Below are 24,576 nucleotides of genomic sequence, written 5' to 3' on the forward strand. Positions count from 1 at the left end.
TCTTGCTCGGGCCAAAGCCTGCCTGCACACAGTGACAGCAGGATTGGTTAGAAACTGACACATCAGTTCAGCCTCGTTTGGTGGCTTGAGTACAGACAATGTACAAGTAAGTGTTGGCACGAATCTTCACAGCATCTCAGAACTGAAAACAAGTAAAGACCAGCTTTATACAGTATTAACTTTGATTTACTGTCAGTTAAAACCCTCTGAAGACTGAAAGCCTCCACCTGCTGCCCTCCTACCTCCAGCTCTCCAAAACCAAGAACATCTCTTCCAGCTTTGTCTGTGACACAATGCCCTGCACTTCCACACAGTGCTGCAACCCCAGTGCAAGCCAAGCTGTGGACAAATCAACGGATTGAACTAAAAGGGAGGGAGACAAGAAGTCTGGAACAACAGATGCTTTGCAGATCATAACCTTTCAGGCTGCCTTCCTCCTCCAATAGAAATCTGCCTTCTACAAGCAGCATTTCATCTTTAACCACCACCTGAAGCTACCTAAGGTCTCTCTCAACAAACACCACAGGACAGGTATTTGGTAAAAGAGATGTATATTTATTCACTTTACAAAGAGGGTGGTATTTAGTTGCAACAGCTCCATTTATAGACAAATATATTATTGTACATTATAGTGGTGAATGGCTCAAAACTTTACCTTGTTTTGCTCTTAAAAATGTGTTTGCACCACTTCAGCTTCCATTAGCTGAGCAAATAGCTGTCCTTGTTCTGCCACTGAAAGATTAAAAATCCGTAAGAAAGGTATAGCTCTGTGCCATGTATTCACAAGCCTTCACCTTCTCCTTTCCCTGTGTCACTCTCCTCTTCCCACCCAACTCAACATGGTCTGTCCTCTGGGTTAGCATTAAACTTATATACAGCCTCCATTAAAACAAAATTAGGAGCCAGTGATAGTTCTAATGTCCTTTTAAAGCACAAGAAAAGTCATTGATTTGTACATACAAAAGTCTTGAGTTCAAATTTGTTAAAAAAAAAAAGAAAAATCCATTTTGAAGTCAAGTTGGCATTTACATACTGCCAAAGTATGGCTAAGCCAATGAAAGGGGGGAAGAAAAGAATTTCAGGATAGAATTTAAATATTACAAAAATATCTTTTTTTTTCTTTTTTCCTTTTTTTTTTTTAAAAAAAAAAAAAAATCGGCAGGATGCCCACTTGCTATTGCTAACTGAAGCATGGAAAGAAGGTATAGACCAGTTGTCTTTGATCCTTGAATATCTGAAACAAATTCAATGTAAAGCTGAACCAAGTTTCCCACACAAACAGCGGTGGCAGATTTATTTCACTTGAGATACAAATGCATGTCCACATGACAGGCATAATCTGACCAGGAGGTGGAGGAAATGTTTCTCTAAGTAAGCGCAGGGAAGGAGGGCGAGAGAAGGCTGGCACGGTTAAACATTCTGGATTCAGAAATGCAGTGCCCCACAGGTGCCTCTGCACACAGGCTGTGCAATGCTCTGCACTCCTGATATGCAAATACAGCATCTTTCAGCAACAGGATCCAGAATCAAAGAGCTTGGTGGCCCACTTGTTCAAACTTCTAAAATTATTCTTTCATGCTGTTATTCTTCTTCACTTTCATTTTCTGGTTCCAAATCAGAATCACCATTGATTTCCTTTTCAACAGTCATGTCTTGTTCATCAGATTGCTCCTCTTTTTCTTCATCTTCATCCCAGTTTTCCTAAGGAAAAAAAAAAAACAAAACAGGAATGTTTGAACCTTTGTCAGTCACACCATTTCTGCTACAATAGGAGATCTGGTCCAATTCCACTTACGTCAGAGTCTTTATCTGCAATCATCTCATCATCTGAGCCTTCCTCCTCTGAGGAGTCTGTAAAGAGAAAACAACCTCTCAGTCTGGGAAACAGGCTTTAAGATGTCATTGTGCAAACGAAGTCCAGTCCCACATGCTGCCAAGTCTTCAAACTGTGCTATTTCCATACCAAAACTAATTCTGCCTGGAGATGAGGTAACCAACATCAGTTAAGACCAGGTCACTTCTGCTACCCATACACAGGGTGAAGATGCAGTAGGAAAAAAGCCGAACTGGAAGTGTGCACTGCCACACACAGACATCCCCTACACTGATGTCCTACTGACTCAAACGTAGCAGTATCTTCACTGTATCTACCTTAGCACAAGGGCAGGTAACACTAGAAAGTTTAGGTTGCCAGGTAGGTTAAAGCAGCACACTGAACTTCCAATTCACTGATTTCTTCATTTGTGATGCAATGCTGGGAAGGAATTAAAGGAGTTAAAAGGAAGAGAAGGAAGGAGTAACTAACTACAAGATGTCCACATCATTAGCCACTGATCTTCCTGCCACAGATCTCTCCCAAAACCCCCCAAAACCTTGCAGACTGTAGATAAGCACAGGAGCATGATGAACAGCCATCAAGTGTAGGTTGTCATGTGAATTCAGGAGCTGAGCTCCACTTAGCACGAAACACTTACCATCCTCATAGACCAGCTTTGCAGTCTGATTAACCTCTGGTACCTCCTGAACTGTTTGTGATGCTGCAACCTGAATGGAATTTGCAGATTAGCCTTAGATTAAATCATCTATTTCAGCCTTAAAAGGCAACAAAACTCTTTAACAATGTAAATGAAATCTACATTATGGGTAGCACACATTAATTCACTTACAGTGCTGGTTTAACAGCCAAAAAAAGTAAAAATGACAGTAAAATCAGAAAGGCATCTGCTCCAAAGTGGCCCAGTGCCTGCAATTTATTCCTCTTTAAAACTCTGTGGGTGAGCAGAAACATTTGGCAGGACAAAACGCTCCCAATGGGCAGGGACTGACAGGACAGTTAATTAAGGGACTGCTCTGAGCATTATCAGCATTGCTGAACAGCAGCTGCATTAAGGTCCCCAGGACAGATCCCATCAGATGCAATCACAACAGGAACTGAAATCTGCAAACAATACCCCTGCACATCCCATGTTATGTAATTGAAGCTCACCTGGGTGACAAGAATGAAGAGTCTTCCATGCAGACGGGAAAGCTTTTGCAAAGTTTTTACTCTGCTCTCCATCAACTGGTATAACATTCCCAGTTGAGGAATAAGGTCTGGCAACTTGGGAGAAGAGAGGGATGAAAAAAATGAAGCTGTTAAACACATTCCAAAAGTTTTTGGTTTTTTTAAGCTACTTTTTTATGTTTGGGGCAACCAACACTTGCTTACATGATTCTAGATAGAAGGGAGAGCTGAGGGTTCACAGGAACAACCTGCAGCCTGATCAATTAATGCCTAGCCATGTTTAGAAGTATCATCTACTTTTAAAGCATGGCAATTCTTAGACTTCTTTTCCTTTCCACAGTCACTGCCACACGCAGGGGCGAAGCACTGTTCAGAAAGCTGCGTAAGTGGGAACTGAACATACACCGGTGTCCGAATGCAGCCTCAGCAACACGTGCAAGTTCTGCTGCTCAGCAATCCTACAACAAATGGCAGAAAGGACTGACAGTGCCCAAATGTCTTTTTCTTAACCCAGCAAGTGCTGTATCCATCACTTGTAAGGCAAGGCTGAACTTCAATCCAGAAGCTACAGCATTACTTCCTACCCTGCCAACTTTGGCACACCCTTACCCCATAAATCTGGCCATGCCCCAAACAGTTTCAATATGAGCATTACCAGAACAAAGACAACTTAGCTCTTTAAGATCTAGTGACACAGGCTACATTGCTCTTTGGCAGTATTTTTCTTCCCTCTCACAAGTGTGACATAACTTATCTTGGTTTGACTTTGGGATGGCTATAATTATGTCAGGAATGACTGAGACAAACAATTTATCAGCAATGTGCAGTAGGTTCAGCAAAAGTGGTGTAAGCATAGCTCGCTCTCTCTACATTGATTTGGGCACTGCCATATGCAGAGAGCAGATTCCTGAAGAAACAAGCATTTAAATCTAGTTTTACTTAAGTGCATTGGCATGAATGAAAAATACTTACTGTGGAAAGGTAGGATGCATGTAGGGTGAAAACAGACTTCAGCCATCGAACCATTACTGAGGCACTGGAAAAGAGAAATAAGTTATATCCAAGAGATACTGGCTGAGAGACACCCATTTGACATTCTAGATGCTAAATAAATATATCCAGATACTTCTGTATAAAGTGTTCCTCTTTAATTAGAGAGCAAGATAAATGCAGATGGAAATGCGAAGTTTGGCTATCCCCATGAGGTATATAAGTTATTTGTTAGGAAAAGAACAGACATTTCAGTGAGGGACTAAAACTCAGGGGTCTGTACTTCTGAAATCTTTAATGGATGGTCTCAATGACTAAAAGATCAAAGCATGCTACTTTCTTCTCCACCAACAATGAGGGAATTTATATTTAGAAAAAATAAACCCAAACCAACCCAACCCCCACAACTCAGCACAGCCCATCTCAACAAAGCTGTCCTTATGGCAACATAAGATGGAGGGGGGGAAGCTGGTTTTGTTATTAAACACCACACTAAGAGATGTCTAAATACATTCGATAAGTAAACAAGGTCTACACCTGAGAGTTATTTTACTTATTGATCAGTAATGTAAACGTTTGGGGCCTTCAGTTACATTCTCAGCGTTACATGCTCATTTCAGGTATCCTTTTCCCTTTTTAACTTCAGCCACCCTGAGAAAGAACTGCTTTAAGTGTTTTAAGTTCCTCTTTTTACCCACAATGAGGTGAGTTTTTACCTCCAGATGCTGCAGTTTAATTGCAGTTACTATGGAAATCTATCACATACATGGTAGGAGGGACCGTAACACACACGTGAGAAGTTTTAGGTGAATTAAACTGTAGCTGAGTTGTCTCTTACCTGTATGGGTTGCCCTGCAATCTCTTGGTAAGCTAAAAGGACAAAAAACCCCAGTCAGCAATAAGCAACAAACATAATGAGTTCAAAACCCCAACATTAGATCCATTTGACAGCCCCAATACTGGGGCAGAAAGTTCTCCAGGCATTTGACGTTTGCTAGGATTAACCTCTGTCAGGCTCCAGAAAATTACACTGCTGGCTCTACCACCCTCTACACAGGCTGGTAACTTGCAGAAGCTGGGTTTCAGTATTACAAGAAAGGTGGAACTCTTAACATGCAAAATATCCACTGAAGCTTAAACCTGGCAGGAGTAAGTAGGAGGAAACCTCTTCTGTTTCATGTCTGTTTACCTGCTTAGCAGAGCAGTTGTTACAGGGTGGACAAGTTGGGGAAACAAGTGAAGGTACTATCAGATAAAAGGCCATTTCACACAACAAATCTCAAGCCTGGGAGAAGGCAGTTACACAAAGGTCTGACCATCCACTGAGATTACAGAGTTAAACACTTGCACTTAAGATTCCCCAACAAAGGTCCCAGGGAAGAAACACAGCATCTCATTAACATAAGCCTAAGGAGGTGCTGCAAGACCAGCCATTCAGCACCAGGCCATCTGCATAACTCAGTTAAGATCAGTACCATAAATAAAAACTAAATCTTATTTGTGGTCAGCACGTTAAAATACCAAAGAAATTGAACCATTAACTTACATTATAGAATGTCATTCACATAACAAGAGCTACTAACCAATGTTCGGCTTTAAAAAGTAATGTCTGGTCAAGACTAATCATTAAAACACTTCTGTCCAAATAGAGAGTTTATTTAATACCACTGAATAAGCAGTTCAGAAGCCAGATCCCTTTAAAATTACTACTAAGTGATGTTCAAAGTTTAGGTACTGCAAATTGACTTTCTGATGTTTCAAATTATTGTCCATGTTAGTAGTTGAGAAGAAGATGTAATGGTGATTGTTTGCCATCGACTAAACAAGCTTTTGCTTAATCTCTTCCCTTTCTTTTTCCCACATAATCATTTAATATAGTAATACATAATTTAATGCTCTTCCTAGCTTTGACAGTGACACTTGGTCCTTTGGTTAAGCTTCAGCCAGAAAAGATAAAAAGTGTATCAGAGATAAATTAAGAAACAGTTCAGTCCTCTTACAGTACCAAACCAACTTCAAAAATAAAGAGACATAGCCTGGATTTTTAGTAGCTAGAAGGAAAACCACATGTGGCACTTGTACGACAGCAGAAGAAGTGCAGGCTCTCCTACCTCATGCAGCAGTGGAATGACAGCATGTATAGGCATTCTGGCTACTGTGTTCTTTACTATATTTTCTTTTCTTGTGTTAAGCACTTTCTGTTAAAATGAAAACATATGATCAGAGAATAATTCAGCTTTAACATGTGTATGAACAATCAGCAAAATGAAAAATTCCTGGCTGTAAATCTCTTTCTACTCCACTACCTTTGTATGCTAAGAATAACGAGTGAAAGATTTGCTATGAAAAGGAGTTTCATTTTCTAAGTCAGCTACAATTAACAAAATTAAGACACTCAAACTCATCTAAAACAACCTAGCGTTGCCTCTAGCCCATCTGCCCCCTGTTAGAAGTGATGCACTACAGGCACATGAAAATCTCCCTTGATATTTTCTGTTTGACTTCCATAAATAAATGCCTTTCACCAGCATCTGTGACAAGAAATTTCTATTCAGCATCAAATTCTTAAACAGTTCCCTACCCCAGTAGTACTATTACGTCCCCCTAGTCCAAATGCAAAGGTAAGCTTTTCAAGTGAAACTTGTCATCAATTCATTTTTCAAACAGTATCTTGCTTGAAAAATGTACCCTCAGGAGACTAAGCATAGATGATGCTCCAGCCTGAGCTAAAGGGAACATGGCTGCATTGGTAGCATCACCTGTAAAACATCTGAAGTGTGACATAACAAATTCATCATAAACAAAGTGCCTCAAAGTTCAGGGACCGACTCAAAGTAAGGCAGGTAACAGAAAAGTAACACCACCACTAACTCATAATAGCACTTCCTTGAGCAGCAAATCAGCAAAAAGCAGCTGGGAGAAACAACAGATTCTGAACTGTTCAGCCTCCCCAGCTTTCAGGAAGGCTCCCCACCAGTCCCAGTGAACAGATTCAACAGCACACACTGAGCCTGCAAGACTTACATTTAAGATTTCTGCATCATTGCTTTCCAAGCCCTGAACCAGCAGCACGGCAAAGCTGTCTGTCTGGGGAAGGCCACCTGGAGTTTTTACTTTGCTCACATCAATATCCAATGCCCCAAGGCGCTCCTCGATGCTCTCCTGCAGAGGGGAAATAAGGGCAGTGCTGTGTCACTGCAGTTTCTCACACGTTATCAGCTGAAAGCAAAGTACCTAACTTAGAGGATTCCCTCTAATTCTGCTGGAAAAGAACACAAATTTTGTATATTCTTTTAAATGCACTGACAGAAAATAGCATGAGAAAAGAAAAGCAGAGGAAGTTTTGGATGAAAAGCACTAATATATCTTGGCATAGGCAGCCACAAGCGTGTGACAAAGTTTTGCAACAACCTGGCAAAACCACAGGCAAGGCACAGAGGGCTTGAATAAAGGAAATGTTTTGAGCAGGGAGAAGTCTCTTTCATGCAAAAAGATGGCATCATTAACCTTTCTTCCACAGTAAACAAAGCAAATTCAAGGTCACCTGAAGAAGGTATAGTGATGATTTATGATTATAGTTTCTCCATTCTTGCTGAGTTTGAAAGAGGAAGCCCTTTACCTCTGTCTCTCCTGGTTTCCTCTTGTTTTTCTTTTTCTCCTTCCCCGAGGCTGGAGTTTTGACAGCTGTACTATGTCCTGGAATGCCAGGCACTAGAACTTTGGTGTCCGAGTTCACAACAGGTGTCTTTACCTAGTACACAGAGATAACCACATTTCCATGAATGGCTAATACCTTCAGCTTTCTTCCAATTTAAAATACAGATTTTATTCGAAAACTCTCACACATGTGGTAAAACCAGCCTGACACAACCCATTTTCTTGGCATAAATATTAGGCAAATCCAACATATTTAAGAGAATGAATAACCTCAAGAAACAGACAGCAAATTTTCATCATTAACTAGAGCAATGGAATCTTTGGAATCACCTGTGAATCATTTTTCTTACAAGCTTTTGCTGTAACATTCATAGAACTGTTTGTATCCAGCAACAAGTTTTTGGATGTTTGCTAGCAATAGATACCACCTGTGCTAACAGTCAGCCCCATAAAACACATGTAGATTAATTCAACATCCACTGGAAGGCAGTAACTGACCACAAAAAGCAGCACAATGTAACAGCAAAAGGTAGTCACTATTCATTTCAATCCCAACTCTTTTCTTCTAGGGACTGCTCAGACACAGAACTCAGCCGTCTGAATTAGGCTGTGACCACTGTGACAAAGAGAGACACCTTAGTTTATACCAAAAAGCTACGGTATCATCTTCAATGAACACAAAGGAGATGGAATTTTCTATTTAACAACCAAATGCTCTTCTGACTCGCAGAGGATGTAAGGCAGTATGCCACTTCCAGAATATCAAAAATGCTACCTGCTACTTCCAGAACACTTCTTTAACCATAGCACTTCTATCCAGGCCTTTTTTTTTTGAAGTACCTCTGAAGTGATAAAAATAAAATCTACTACAGTGAGCAAAGCAACTTCCAATTTCCAAACAGCTGATTTTCTGCATTAAGAATTTTAACATAGAACACCAGTGGTGATAAAATACTATCCCCTTTGCTCACCACACTCATCACTGACCTTCTCCCCACACGGCATGCTCAGACAGCCAAGAGAAATGCGTCTTCACCGGAATTCAGCAAAAAGCGAAACCAAGATGGGTATCATCACTGCATGCCAGGGAGGTCCTATACCTGTCCCTGCAGTTCAGCTCTGCTACCCAACAGCTCCAGGACTGAGGAATCAGCACAAAACCCTGCCTGGCTGATGGAGCACCACATCCAGAAGGTAACTAAAGGGTCAGAATAACAGCGCTGCCTCTCACTTCACTGACACTCCAAGCATTTCAAACCTTCAAGACCTTGAATATGCACAGTGATTAAGAACTTCACAGCCTCTAAACACCCAGGGGATCCTGCATGAGAGAACACAGTGGCAAGTGGCCTCAGTGGCCACTGCTGCCATGTAAAGTGCCAAGCTCACATTCCCAGGTCCCCGTGACTAGGAACACATGAAGGCCACATTAAGAAAGAGCAAAAAGGACCTGCCCCTTAAGGTTCCACCACATTTGATTTAGACTCTAAAAGTCATCCCACCTTCACCCCAAACTATCAGGGTCAAAGAGGCTGTACAAACCAACAGACTCTAAGGGAAGGACTGATCTTAGGCAGAAAAACCAATCAGTTCTCTCTCTCAAGCAGACCTGCTGAGCTACAGGAGGGCCACCATGTGCTCTTGCACACACCAGGACACACACAGATCTCTCTACCCACACCTGCCTGAGTGCTATGGACATCTATAGCTACCTCTGCAGCTCTGAACAGGTCCATCCAGAAATCCAACCTTATTTTAAGAGAGCAGTGAATTCTACCTACTTCATTTCTAAGTAAAATAAGAGAAGCAAAAAAATCACATTTCATGCAAAGCTCACCTTTGTTAGAGCAGCATCTGTTTTAAGTGACAGCACTTTCTGGATATCCCGTACCAAACATATGTGGGATTCACTGGTGTTCAAAGACTAGGAGGGCAGGAAAAAAACCAGTTTATATATTTGACACTCACACCTGTGATTCATTATGCTACTGAAAGATGAGAACAAATTCCACTGGTATAAATTAGAATGAACTTTCTTTTCATAGCTCCTTTGCACATCAGCCTTTTGTTATTTGATCTCTGTACTCTCCAAGGGAAGTTTACACAGGTAAACTAGAACTGTATTAAAACCAGTTTCAGTGGCCCAACTCAGCAACAGCTGAAATGGCAAGAAACAGTCAACAATGATGTCAACCTGTACTCCAGCTGAAAAAATGGAATAATACAAATCACCTTTCCAAACAGCTCTGGGGCAACAGTCACAGCTCCCAAAACAAGGGCAAGAAATATGTTTTGTATTGTTATACAATTCCAAAGCAGTAAAAGCAAAAATAATAAAACCAAAAATTTCTCCAACTGAAAGCAGTATGCAGTCCATATGACAGAATCCAAACCCTCTCTGGTACGTTCTACATACCACTTTCTCTATGATGGGCTGTAAGGTGTTTCCATACACCAGCAGCAGAGACTGTTTGTCTGTGCAAAACGCAGCTGCTAGAATAGGGACTGGTTTCGGTGTGGAGTCCCCATCATTCCCAGGTGTTGCTATCTGGATAGTACAGTTTGATGTTAAGGGTTTTTTGCAGTAACTGGGGGAAAAAAAAAAAGAAATTAGAAAGTTCCAAGATGTTTAGCTTGAACACTTCAATATCTTGAACATCTAAGCATCTTTCATTAGCAGGTCCTCAGCCATTGTACACCTTTTACAGATGGCTAAGAAGAGGCAGAGACACAAAAAAATCTGGGTTAAAGCCACATGTAATATCAAAGTGCAACACAATCCCCAACAAGTGAGTTCTCAAAAAATGTGTCCAGTAACCCAAGACAAGGCAGCAGCTGGAACCTGGATCACGAGCATATAAAAGAGCTTAAAGGCAGCAGTATAACAAAACTGAACTTTGCCTTACAGTAACCCCAGACCTTTCCCAAAGACACCCTCAAGATGAATCCTAACTTACCCATTCAAGATATGTTCGAATAAATGCAACTGCCCATCTCTGCACACAACTGCTAACTTCACAGGCTGAAAGAAGGCACAGTAAGAGTTTCATTAGATCAACGAAAAACTCTCCTGGAAGTTCAGGACATCAAGAGACAGTTGAATGGCTACAATTTGACTTTTTTCAGTATTTAATAACGTTACACTCAATCTGTAAGGAAGACCAAAGACATAACAACTCAGGAACGTTCACTACAAGTGTTAGAAGATTAAAAAGGTAATTCACAATTGTACTTTATCACTAGTAATATGTCCTGAGTCAAACAGTTTGCACAGTAGCAGACATGTCTAGAGGCACAGGTCTGCAAAGGCACTGACACTATGAATACGCTTAGAGGAAAGAAACTGAGCTGACTCCTCTGAGAAACTGAATGACAGCGGTACCTTAGAGAATACTCTCCAATACATGCAGGAAGAGGGAACTGGAAACATTAGAAAAATATAGCATGAAATACTGCTTTGAGAAATGGAATTTAAAGGCAGCAGGAGAAAAACGTTTTAAATAATTACAGAAACAGTTTGTGAACATGTTTCACATTCACACATTTTTCACAAGACAACTACTTCAAAAGACTTGTGCTTGTTAAAACTGAGAGACTTGGCAAATGCACACTGCTACTCCAACTCATTCAAGGCTAGTTAATTCCAAATGCATTTACACTGCCAAAAACACTTGAAATCAGAAAAAAACCAGGACCACATAGAACCAGATTTTTAGAAATAATTTCTTTTGTGTTTTTTTTTTTTTGCTGCCAAGTTCTAACAATCATTTTGATTACTAACTTGTTCTAAATAGGAAACAACTGACATTTCCACCATCATGAATGTCTGAAAAAACCCACTGAATTTGCACCCAGTAGATTTCAAAAGGAGTATTCCAAACTACCATCTTTATAAATGCACCTGTAATAAATATCCTTACACCCATGAATTTGCATTTAGATCTCATCCCTGCATAACAGAACCCAAATACAAATCAAGCTTCTTTCTTTACACCCTTAAAAAGAAACTGATAAGTAAAAATTGTTGAACATATTTGGTTACAAACTATGGCTCCTACCTCTTCTTTGACTTCTGATACAGTCAGGTCAACAAAAGTTGGTTCATCTGTTACTGTGAAAGACATCACAGCATTCTTTTCTTTCCTATCTGACCTGATCTGCCTGGAAGACACAAAAAGTACACATTATTTACCACAGCAAAACCAGCACCCTCTGCACCTGACAAGCATTACAAAGACTATAAATCTCCCATAAATGTGGTGGTATCTACCATATCCAAAAGCACCATGCTGACATTTCACTGTTCAGCTTAGAAAATGTTCTAACTTGCAAAAGCAAACTAACTCCCAAGTGAAACTGAGCAAGAAAACTCTGCATAAACCCTAAAATAAGTGCAAAGAACAAGGAAGTTTATTACACAGTATGTTCTGGCACATACTAATGATACAAATGGCAACTGGAAGCATGCTCAGACACAGCCAAGGAAAATCTCGTCTTCACTCAACAATCAGTGAGTCGAAACCACCATTAAAGAGATCATCACTGCATTTTTCCAGAATGCCCCTTCTGCTTTGCCTTCTTTTGTCACAATCACTTTGTGAGTCTATGCTCAATACTGATCACAGTCACAAATTATGAAAAGCTTACATACCACACACTCAACAATCGGTCGTGTATAGCTCCAGACAAGAAATACAGTCCTGTAATTCCATCAAACGGTTTACTTTCATTCACAGGTTTCACTGTGGTAAACATTAATGATGACACTGATGTAGCATGGCCTGTGAAATGCTAAGAGAAAAAACAGGATCTTTCCATCATTGTCGTAAGCAGTCAGTTATATGGCAAAAATCAAAACATTAGTTAATAAAGAACATTAGGAAAGATTCGAGTGTTACTCAGTCAACAAGGACAGCTCAGTAGTTTTTAACTAGTGATCAGTTTCCTTGCATTTCTGTTTGTCAAGGAAGCTTTCTCTGACCTGACAGATATTTATCATCATTTTAAAAGTTAAATGGGGAATCAAAGGCAAATTCACTGGGACTAAATCCATGCAAAAGAAATCACATCCACTTGTACTGCTGTTACTGTCACAAAGCACTCCCCTCTGCCCTCCCAATTTTACACTTCAACCTTTCCAACAGAACTAGATTCACAGTTTCATTCTCAGCTTTAACAATGGACACACGTGTGCTGACACACTAAATCTGGGCAAAACACCACCCCCAAGGGCCCCCCAAAAATTGGTTCCTCAATCTACTTTTGCAAGTAGTGGTTTTGGTCATTATAGAATGCAGACATACATGGTGGCTGCCATGTGCCAGCAAGCCCACAGTAACAGCACATGTGTACACACTCACCTGACAGCAAGTACCAGGAGATCAGAGACTATCCCTGTCCTGTCTGCTAGCAGGCAAGAGAACACGGCAGCATTCACGGATCAGCTAAAGCATGGCCATTTGCTCAATGTCTGAGCCCTGCTCAGAGAACAATAAGGAGTTGCTCCTATGCCTTCCAACTGTTTCAACAGCAAAACTGATAATGCCATCAGTTACATGAAGTTTAGCAAGGAAACTCGAAGGCTTTGTGGAGGGACTCATATTAAAACCCATGCCAGCAGTAACTGATACGGTGGTGAACTGAATTCTCCTGACAGAAGGGTACCAGACAGGCACCCAGTTAAACAGCACAGCATCCATCTTTCTCCTACAGCCTTGAGAAAGGATGCTGGCAGCATGCTCAGAAACAAAAATTTAATGTCCTCATTCAATTCTCAGCAAGTTGAAACTGCAGTTTAGGGTACCATCACAGCAAAAATGTCCAGCAATCCCGAAACTGCCAATTGTATCCTCACACAGAGTGAAATTTCCAGATGTGTGATCAGGAAACACTAGACAGGTAGTGCCACCAATAAAGAAGGGCATATTTTTGCATCCAGTTTAACAAAGGTACAGAAGTACTTACTCTGTAGACTTCTTTGGTCTCCAAGTCCCACAGTTTTATAGTTCTACCGGCTGACAGCAGCATTTTTCCATCTGGACTGATGCATAGACAGGTGACACTGCTAGTGTCGCCTTTCCACTTACTAGAATTGGGATGGAGAGTTTTTATACAAAAGGAGAAAGAGAAATAGAAAAAACAGTATTCATTAGGATAATAATCAAAACCACCATGATGGAAAATTTAAGGCAAAATTTAAAAACCAGTAATACATGTAGTCAAAGAAGAGGTCAAAGCTATTCTGCTTCTGCACTTTGCCTTCAAATTAGTTTACAACAAAACCACAACTCAAAAATATAAAGCCATTCAATACTGAACTATTGACTTCTTTTTTGACATTTGCTTATTCTGTTCTTAATTCTTTTCAAAGTTTTCTACTTCTGAAAATAGGGCAAGAAGAGCCATACCATTTTCAAGACTTCTCTATTCAGCAAGCCGTTCAGAAAGGCCTTCTCAACACTAAAATTCAGTTTCAAAGCCCATTCAGTTACTGGCCCTCCTCCCAAGTCTCTGAATGTCACTGACAAAACTTCACCTCAATGGTCTATGGCTCAAAGCACTACTTAAAAATACAAAAAGAAAAAAAAAGAAAAAAAAAGAAAAAAAAGAAAAAAAGAAAAAAAAAGAAAAAAAAAAGAAAAAAAAAAAAGGGAAAAAAAATAAAGATGCTGTCATGAAAAGCCTGAATGTACTTTGAAGGAATATTGATACTATGTGTTTCTCACGGGACAAAATTGCAAGGAAAGCATTAACACAAACCCTTTACATTTAGGAGGTAGCCTGCAACACACCACATTTTGACTGTAAACCGCCTTCTGGAAATATTTCCAAACAACTTCCACATGCCCAAGCAACATCTCTCCTGTTTTCTAAAACAGAGATCATTTACTGTATCACTTTTGATAGAAGCTGAAAATTTTACAGCCCACAAACCTGAAAAATAACACTGCACCTCACAGAGAGTATGACAAGATTTTGTATTCTCTTCCAAAAACAAGGTCATGACTAATAATTTAATAATGTAAACCAAGAAGGTATTTTTAAATGTACTAAAGAGACAAGTCTAAACTAAACTGCAGAATATAAAGCACAGCAAAAATCCCTTGGTTTTCACCTTGGATACTCTTTATGTAATTTTTACAGGAAAGAGTTTTAAACAGGATTTCAGAAAGGACATGTCCAGAATGCCTCTAAATAGTCAAGAGTATTTAAGATGTGAAAAAGCTAGAGAGAGACAAGAAGTCATCCAGAATGTTTCAGTCTACCTCTCTACAACACTTTGTCTTGCCTCTTCAGAGACACTCTTCCCCAACAGCTTGTCCCTCCTGCCAGAGGTTTCATGTGTGCTGCACACACCTCCTGAAGTGGCCCTGTGGAGTACTCCTACAGTAGTTAAGAAACCTAAAGCTACATGGTTTCAACTCCCTTTCTACCAGTCCATACCTCTATAGAAACATGTCTAGAAGCCTGCAAAAGCAAATTAAAAAAGAATTTAATACCACTTCTCTACCCCAGGAGAAACCATCCAGATTTCCTCTGTGGGTTACACAAATATTAATTTCCAGGTCCTGACAGGTGTTAAGGAATGAAGGCACTCTCACATGTACATTGGGTGTGAGCAATTATTGTGGATAACTTGTTCCTTCTGGTAGGTAAAATTTTAAGAGAACTGGTCTCTTCTACTCTTTCCAACTTGAGTTACCTTAGGGATGACTTGTAACATTACCACAGAAAATTTCCAGGTAAAAACCATGGTGTTACACTGCTCATGTACTTTCAATCTATACACTCTGGGAATTATTTTCTGCTGCCATCTTTAAAATGAAAGAACACAATGTCTCAGACTGCATTCACAACCACATCCCCCTGACTCCATGGTCCCTGGTACGGGACGGGGGCAGAGGGAAACACCCAAGAAGTATGACAGCAGAAACTCTCACTTTTCCTGAGAAAGCAGCATGGCTGGGACCCATCTCCAGTACTTGTACATGAACACACAGGCTATGGGATACAAACAGGGTGAATGAGATGTCCATGGGCAGCTTCAGAGCTTTGCTCTCACTGGGCTCACAGAACAGCAGTGGGATGGATGCCTTGCGAAACAAGGACGTTCAGGAAGGCACTTCAGCAAAGACATGCCAGGAAGGCAAAAAGAAGAGGGGTTTCTTCAGAGAAAAGTGTACCATGAATGCATGGAACTTTCCTTTGAAACAGGGAAAGGGACAGAACTTACAGATGCACAGAAGGAGAATCCAGGAAACAACAGGGAAGGTTATACAATAAATCCACCTGGGAACTAATTCCAGGCACTAAAAGGTCAAAAAAGTGTCTGGGCACAACCAGCATAGAATTACAAATGGCAAATCATGTCTAACCTGATTGCCTTCTTAATGAGACAACTGCCTTGGCTGATGAGGAGAGACATGTCTAAGTTGACTTCAGCAATGCTTTTGACAAGGTCTCTCACATAGTATCCTTGCAGCCAAATTGGAGATATATAGCCTGAATGGATGGTCTCTACGGAGAGTAAGATCTGGCTGCATCACTGAGCTCCAACAGTTGTGATCACTGGTATGAAGTCCAGCTGGTGGCCAGGTACTGGTGTTACTCCCTAAGGACATCCCAATACTGCTTAGTATCCTCCATAACTGCCCAGGTCTTCATTAATGATCTCAAAACAGGACACAATGCACACAAGTTCACACTCAATCCCAAATTAGGGAGAGCAGCTGATATCCTGGAGGACAGGGCTGCTACTCAGGGGCATCTCAGCAGGCCTGAGAAGAAACAGGCTGTCAGAATCTCAAAGCTTAAGAGGAAAATGTGAAGTCCTGCAGGTGAGATGGAAAAATTCCAGTACAGGTGGGGGACGAATAGCTACAAAGTAGCTTTGCAGAAAAGAGACCTGCAGTCCTCACAGTAAAGCTGAGCACGAGCAAGCAGGGAGTCCTTGTGGCAATGAGGTCAGCTGTGTATGAACTGCACTAGCCAGAGTGCTATCAGCAGGTCAAGGAATGTGACTGCTCTGTGCAACCCTTGAACCTGCACCCGAGCACTACGTTCAGTGGGACAGCACAACAAAGTCACTGAAAACACGGAATAAATCCAGTGGAGGGCCATGAAGGCACCTTAGGCACTAGAGCACATAATGGAAGAGGGAAGGGTGAGGGAACCGGGAGTGGTCAATTCTAACAGGGCTAGAGGGAGATTTTACAGCCTTCTGCTACTTTACATAGGGTCTCAACATAATACAACCTAAGAATGCATCTCTCTCCTAGGGATACCAAAGTGGCTACTGATTATGGGCTGCTTGCGGTGCCCATGCCTACCTTAATAAAACCAAGAGTGCTGCAGTAATAACCCAACACTGGGAAATGTCACAAGAAAAGAAACAGTATCAAGAGAAGGATCAGTGGGCCATCACACAGTAGGCTTTTATTGAAGAAATATAACCAGGATTGTTAATAGAAATCTTGGTTTCTTCTTTGAAGCTTAAAAACAATATGACTTTACAAAAGAAAATAAATGCCTACACCAGACATTTTCTGACTCTGCACGAAGCTCAATTTTGCTCAACAGTACTTTTAACAGTAGCAGCCTGCTCAGACAGCCAAGTGGAAGTGTCCCCACTGCACATCAGTAGCAAGCGAAACCAAATGGGTTATCATCACAGCGAGGCCCTTTGAGCAAAGCTGGGTGCATGTAGCAGGCTTTACTGGAATGAGGTCTTCCAGTATCTGCTCAAGGATTTTTTTTCTAGAATTTCGATTTTTCAGCATTTAGTGGGACTTTTAGTCTTTCAGTCTCACTAAAAGTTAGCATGGAGGGATCCAAACCCCTCTAAGAAGTTTCATCTAGCCTTTCCGATACACAGAGGAAGATACCCAACTATGACAATTATGCTTTCATCCCTTAATAAAACCACTTCCAATCTCAGAAAAATAATAGCCAGCGGCCACTTTGTGGGCATGAAGCTTGGAAAGCAGAGTGCAGCCTTTCCAAAACCTGCAAGGGAGAAAACACACAAAAGCAAGTGTGAAAAAATTCAATCAAAAAGCAGCACTACTCACCACTTTACTTTGCAGGTCTGTGTGTTCCATTCCACGATGTGTTTGTCGTCTGAACAGCTATACAAGCAGCAGTTGTCTTGATGCCATCTCACACAGTTTACTCTACTGTCGTGACCACCATCCTACAAAAGGTAACAGAGGGTCAACTCACTGGAGGTGTCTTGACAACTGAGTCTTCCCCACACCAAGAATGTGAACAAGGTGCTCTTTCGAGAACTAAATTCTAATCATTGGCATCTTGAAGAGTGTGTGTGGTATGAAAGAACATAAATATACAGTTACGTAAATTAAAGATATTTCATATTTTTATACATAGAGTTAAGTATTTTGGCTTGGCTTACACAGCCTAAACAAGAGGAGACGTTGTCTACCGCTTCCTCACATGGGGAAGCAGAGGGGCAGGCACTGATCTCTTCTCTCTGCTGGACAGTGACAGAACCAAAGGGAATGGCAAGAAGTTGTGTTGGGAGAGGGGGAGTCGGGGTGGATATTAGGAAAAAGTTCTTCACCCACAGGGCACAGGCTCCCCAAGGAAGTGGTCACAGCCCCCAGCCTGCCAGAGTTCAAGAAGCATTTGGACCATGCCCTCAGGCACATGGTGTGACTCCTGGGGCTGTCCTGTGCAGGGCCATGTAGAAGCCTGGAAGACAATCTAATGTGTGTGTCTCAAACACTGACAGCCAGACAGCCATGGAACCAACCAAGGACTGTTGGTAAGAACACACTGTGGGAAAGAACAGGATGTAGCTGGAGGAGGGGGCCATGCAAAGGTAGGACAGCACTTTCCTGGTCCATCCTTGTTCTGGCTCCTGGTCATCAAGACAAGATAGCACAGCACAAGTGCAGGACTGACTCAAGATGTGGGCCTGGACTGTTGACAAAAGGCACCCCCAGCAGCGGGGGGATCAAGACCACCAAAGACCCCCAAAGCCCTCCAGCCCATTTCCAGAAAGGTCTAAAACAAACTGCACATGGTAACTAATTCACATAGAAAGTGAGAAACTTTGCTCCGGGGTGGGCAGACCTTGCCTACAAAAAGGTACCCCCACAAAGCCTGAGTGACACCCCAGGACACTGGACACTCCATCAGCTGGTTTGATGTTGGAACCAGGACTGGTGATTTTCTCCCTTTATACCTTTTTTTCTCTCTCCCTTCTCTTTTATCCCTTATTCAAAACCCACCGCTGTGCATTTATAGTAGAAGACACCAATTTCCACACCAAGTGTATAATTTACTGATACAACTTTGTAGATTATGTAGGGCCTGTGACTTTCATCATTCACTCTTAACCACAAGCATCTACACACCTGCATGTTCCCTTCAGTTTCAGGGTGGGATGCCACCAGAGAGGAGTTGGGCTTTGATGATCCCTTCCAACTGAGGATATTCTATGTTTCTATGATTTTTCTAGCACTTCAGAGTAAAAAAAAACCAAACAAAACCTGTCCTGTCTGCTATTTTTATACACACAGCCAAACAAGGCTCAAAAGTGTTGCACAGCCATTCATATGGATTCGTGTTTCTTGTTATGTAACCCACAACTGAACTGGAGGTACTTGGGAGCTCCAAAAGGCAAAATGAAAGCCACTGTGTATCATTCAAAAAAGATCACATGCTGAGAGAGCTCAAGAGCTTCCACAAGGGAGGTAAATTTACAGAAGAGTCCAACAGTGTGACAGCTTCCCAAGCGTTGATGAGTTCTGCCCTTCTCTCCCACAATGCTGTGCAGGAACTGAGGGTATGACAGTCCCCCTGAGGATTTAACCCTCCAGTTAAATGCCAGTGAGGCATTTAATCATTACTGTTTTCAGCCTAAACTGACCAAAACCGTCAGTGTTTGGTAGCATGTGAAGAAGAGTGCATTACTTACTAGCTTGCTCTGTAATTCTCCTTTTACTGTGCTGTACAACAAAATGCTACCAACTGCTGTACCAATAGCCAGGATATCTAACTGCTTGTCCACTTCTCCAACTTCAGACTTCCGTTTTTTCCTCTGGGGGCCATCCTGGAAAATCAAAAGAGAGAAACCATGAAATAAATCAGTCTGACTGGCTAATCTCAGCGTTAAAGCAGATGGAAGAAAAACCTTAAGAGAAGTCTGAGACCCAGACAGCCAGCACAAACTCTGCTAAGACACAAAACAAGCACTGAAGTGTACAGAATCCTAGAAACTCATCTTGTACCTCCATGTACAAGGTAACAAACCTGCTATGAGTCACTTGGAAACACCTGGTGGAGGCCATTTTGCTACCTTCCCAACCATATGCATGTGGGAAAAACACATTAAAGTTTTTAACAAAGTTCCTGTCCCAGAGGCAGAAGTAAAGATTAACACATTCAAAATATTTCATCCACAAAATGGAAACGCTTGACCATGATCAGTTTATTTTTTCTGAAAAGGTAATCAAAAGAATCTTGCAAATCTGAAGCATTCATAATGCTTCTTAAAAAGAAAGTGCTACCCCATTCCACAGAGGAAAGTGACTTGGACTCCAAGGGAAGTGCTTGCCCAAGTCCTGTTGTCTGCACCAGAGGTCCTCATATGATCAGGAAATTCAAAATTCTTCACTTTCTTGCTCTGCAAGTGCTATCAGCCACTTCGAGGAGGGATTTCACTTTGTCTCCCTTAACCAAGAACTTGAGAATGCAGATCACTGGGAAGGGGAGAAGGAATTAAACTGGTTCGTAAACATGTGAAACTAAAATAAAGAGGGCAGAAGAAGCGATTACATTTATTCTCACTGGGTTAATCACTAATTGCACACACACAAATAAAAAAGAAAATTAAAAAACTGTCCAAGGACATGAAAAGAAATTAAAAAAAATCACTAATACTACTGATCAGTTTTTAAATTGGACCTTGGTAAGTCTGCTTACATTTGTTACATCCCAACAAAGCATTCTCTCCAATTTAAAAATTACACACATCCTAATGCTTCCTCTACACAATAAATCTACTTGCACTGACAAGCAGCCTGAAGAAGCCCAAGGAGACTGATAAAATGTGAGCAACCAGCTCTGTTCAAGTTCCATGTGGTGTAGCTAATCTGTTTTACACCAGAAACGACGCAGTGAACACAAATAATTTCTACTCAGGTTCAGAAATATAATGATAATCCGTTGTGGTAGTTTTCACCACAACTAAGATATAAAAGTTCGATAGTGAAGGATAAATACTTTGGTTCTTTGAAGCAGGATTTTCTGTTCCTTCTATATTTAACAGAGATAACACCTTCTGCAAATAAAAGCGTTTTGGTTTAGGCCAAGAAATACCAAATTGCCATAAAGATAACTTTTACATCAAAAGCACTCCTGGAAAAAGTGATTACACTATGAGTTTTTGCAAGTATTTTTTTAGGCTTTATCTTCCCTGGGAAAGAAAAGTATTTATAAAATATTTTAAAAGAGATGCTGAGAAACCATCAGAGTTGCAAAGTGCAACCAAGTAAATCAAATAGGTTTTAAGACCATATATGATGAAACACTAAACCAGTACATTCTTGGCAGCAATGGCAACTAATTGAAACTGCTGTCTTTGTGAAGACAAAGGCTACGGTGGAGGGGAGATACAAGTACAATTCACGTGTTTTCTGGTACTTTTCAATCTCTTTATGTAGGTTTACTAATTACCCCACACACCCCCACTGCAAAGCAAAACCAAACTTAGTAACAGACTTCATTCTCTTTCCCTGAATAAATCTTTCAACTACATTTTTTTCACCCTTCATTTCAGTTTGCTATAGCAACTTTCCTTGGAACAACTCAAAGGCACAACAGAATTCCCGTAAGTGCGCAATTATGCCCAGGGTCAAGAGAAAGCAAGGGGCAGTGAAGGTTTCTCCAGGTTTTTTTTCCACATGCATTTCTCTACTGACCACCCCTTATCAGCAATATGAGTGGAGCACTTTGTCAGAAAGTTCTGCATGAAGAAACGCCAGTGGAAAATTCAGACACCTGTTAATGTTTGAGATGATTTGAAAAAACACTCTAAGAACTTTAAAAAATCAATTGAACTTCTCTACCCTGCATTAGATTAGTACACAGGGAGACTGACAACTGCACTTAACATCCAGGTGGGATGCACTTGGGGATCAGGGTCTTAAACAGAAGAGCACCCTGTTGTCACGGACAGGACAGAATAAGTATCAGCTTCCTTGTAATTTGATTTCTTTTTCAGATTTATTGGAACTCAAGCTTATTTAGAAATCCTTCAACTTTACCTGAAAAAGGACAGTGTTTTAATTAGTAGAGATGGTTAAAAGAAGTTACGTGAAAAGGAACGGTGCACACATTTTTCCATAATCTTCTCCATTGCCTAGGTAAGCCACTGAGACTTTCTAAACAGAAATCTGCTGGTCACATGTGAAATAAAGCATTTCAAACACTAAAATGGGGAGAAATCTAAAGGTCTTGACAGTTGACAGTGACAGGGCAGTTGCAGCTTGTTAGGAAGAAAGTGGAAGAAGGTGTTTTGAATGTTGGAGGTCCAGTCTTGCACAAGACACCACATGAAACAGGAGGTGATGAACACTGCACACAGGAAGCATGTGGGCAGGGAGCATCCCAGTAAAGCCATCCCTGCATCAGCAATTCCAGAGCCTGCAGATCAAAATGTGATTTCTAATATTCCCTATAACACATGGCCTCCATTAACATGGCAGCAGTCCAAAACACACTGAGTTTAAGTGTAATTTGGCCAAACACCATTTATAGCTATCTACTGGCAGAGTTCTACCTCTGAATACCAGATACTGGAACTGCCTAGACAGATGTCAACTCTCCAGGAACAAAAAAAAAAAAAAAAAAAAAAAAGCTAAATGACATCAGAAAAAACACATTTAATAAAATGTTTTTGGCAGAACTATCACAGATTTAGTTCTACAACTCAGTCTGAGGAAAAAACCAATGACTTATAAAGGGTTTATGGCACAATTATTCCAAGAAACAGTATGTTTCCCAGCTCCACTTTAAAATGTACCAGCTTGCAAGCAGGGGACAGGATTCAAACTACTGGAATAACTAGAAAGCACTGAGAGGGAGCTAAGTGCTGTCTGGTTGAGTCCATTTTCATATAACCTTAAACCAGGTTAAATTCAAAGACCTGTGGGGCTTAGGAGTGTGTCTCCAGAAAAGGTTATCTTAAAAAAAGTATTAAAAGCCTCTCAGAAACCTCCAGTGCTTGACTTACAGCACCACAGTGTGTCAACTTCAGTTTTACTCCCCACAAGACAGATTAACCCCATTTTCACATGCCAGTTTCAGTGAATTTAAGAGCAAAGAACCCACACAGCTTTGCAACTAATGCACGGATCCTTTCTACTTCAAAGTTACATGACAAAGGAACAGGTTTAGGCCCATCTAAAACTGACTTTTACACCTCATTCTTCCAATGTCTTGGGAGTTGTTAAAGTTCAGGGACTAAGCTGCTCAACTGTGCAAAACAAGGCAACATCGCCCTCCTTTGGGTTGATAATCTGTGTTTTAAGCATTTTGAAACAGCCTTAACAGCATTTCAAATACACTGGACTGCTGAAATACTGCAACGCACCTGAAAAAGCACCCCCTACTTCTTACGGCAAAGGGGGTGGATTTCACATACTTTATCCAGGTTTTGCATTCTTTTTTCCTCATGAAATAGTATGTTCCAATTGAAGAAAATGGCATTACTTCAACATAAAGAGGATAAAAAGGTACCCCAGTACATGCTCCAGATATTTTCAGGTTCGGTGTTGATGTGAGGTGAAGTCAACTAAAACTCGATCAAGGTGGAGAACATCCAAGAACTCCTGATGGCATGCTGTGACTAAAACTACTGAGTACCTTCTTGCAGGATTCCTGGACTCAAGAAGATGAATCACAGAGAGTGTAACAGCTTGCATGGAAGTACTTCCAAGGGTAAGGAAGTGTGGAAAGACACTGCCTTTACCGTAAAGTGAACTAAGTGGGCACACAGCAGCCGACCTGCTCTGCAGCATCACCTTTTCAATTAAGGCAAGACGTACCATCAAGTAACATACCTCGTTCCTTCAAGGAAGGCTTCTTCCACGCAGATAATATGAGAGACAAATAGTTTTACACAGTCAGTGCTTCGGCCGAATTATTGTTCCAAAAAACCACAAAACAAAACCTCCAGAGCCGCTTCCCCCACCAACACGTGAAATTTACCTTGCGCAGCGCAATCCTGGGAGGGGGAGCGGCTCCCCCCGCGTCCCCCCCTCCCGGGGAGAGACACACGTGGACATTCCCCAAACCCCAGGATCACGAAGAGACGGGACGGGACGGCGCCCGAACCCCGCGGAGCCCACAGGACCCTAACCCCGCTCGCCGCGCCCCCGCTCCCCGGCCCGCCCGGCCACATGGCGCCAGGAGGGCGGGGTGAAGCCGAGCGGGCCGCGGCCACGCGTTACAGCTGCCCGGCTCGCCGCCATTCCCATCCCCATCCCCATCCCACCCCTCGCCTGTATCCCCGCGCCCCCCCACCCAGCTCCCCGCTCCCTTCCCCTCACGCACCTTACTGGGGGGCTGCCGCGCCCCCGCCGGGGCCCAGGCCAGGCATGTGCAGGCGGCGCTGAGGTGAGCGGAGGGCACGTACTCGTGCTGCAGGCGGCTGCCGGCCGTGTCCCACACGCGCAGCCGCCCGTCGGGCCCGGACGCGGCGAACAGGCGGCACCCGCGGGGCGAGAAGGCGCACGGAGGGGCCGCCATGGCGCGCGCTCCCCGCGGCTCTGCCCGGCCCGCACCGCGCGGCGCATGCACCGCCCGCGTGCTCGCCCCGCGCGCCTGCGCCGCCCGCCCCGATGACGCCGCACGGCGTCATCGGGGCGGGCGGCGCAGGCGCGCGGGGCGACCGTTGG

The 24,576-nt window shown here is 42.1% G+C and overlaps 1 protein-coding gene across 1 annotated transcript; it reads right to left on the reverse strand.

Annotated features, from left to right (window-relative positions):
• Positions 1-564: 564 nt before the first annotated feature.
• Positions 565-24,484, reverse strand: WDR43 (WD repeat domain 43). Its single transcript, XM_082277126.1, has 18 exons — positions 24,233-24,484; positions 19,593-19,727; positions 17,722-17,843; positions 13,616-13,736; positions 12,303-12,442; positions 11,710-11,812; positions 10,609-10,673; positions 10,068-10,239; positions 9,489-9,575; positions 7,614-7,745; positions 7,019-7,156; positions 6,106-6,192; positions 4,833-4,864; positions 3,977-4,040; positions 2,987-3,100; positions 2,475-2,544; positions 1,796-1,851; positions 565-1,701 (listed from the first exon to the last, which is right to left on the reverse strand). The coding sequence occupies exons 1-18, from the start codon at positions 24,425-24,427 to the stop codon at positions 1,582-1,584; spliced, it is 1,953 nt and encodes a 650-aa protein (XP_082133252.1). The 5' UTR covers positions 24,428-24,484; the 3' UTR covers positions 565-1,581.
• Positions 24,485-24,576: the final 92 nt, after the last annotated feature.

The sequence above is a fragment of the Coloeus monedula genome (assembly GCF_965178545.1).
Source record: "Coloeus monedula genome assembly, chromosome: 2".
Lineage (NCBI taxonomy): Eukaryota > Metazoa > Chordata > Aves > Passeriformes > Corvidae > Coloeus > Coloeus monedula.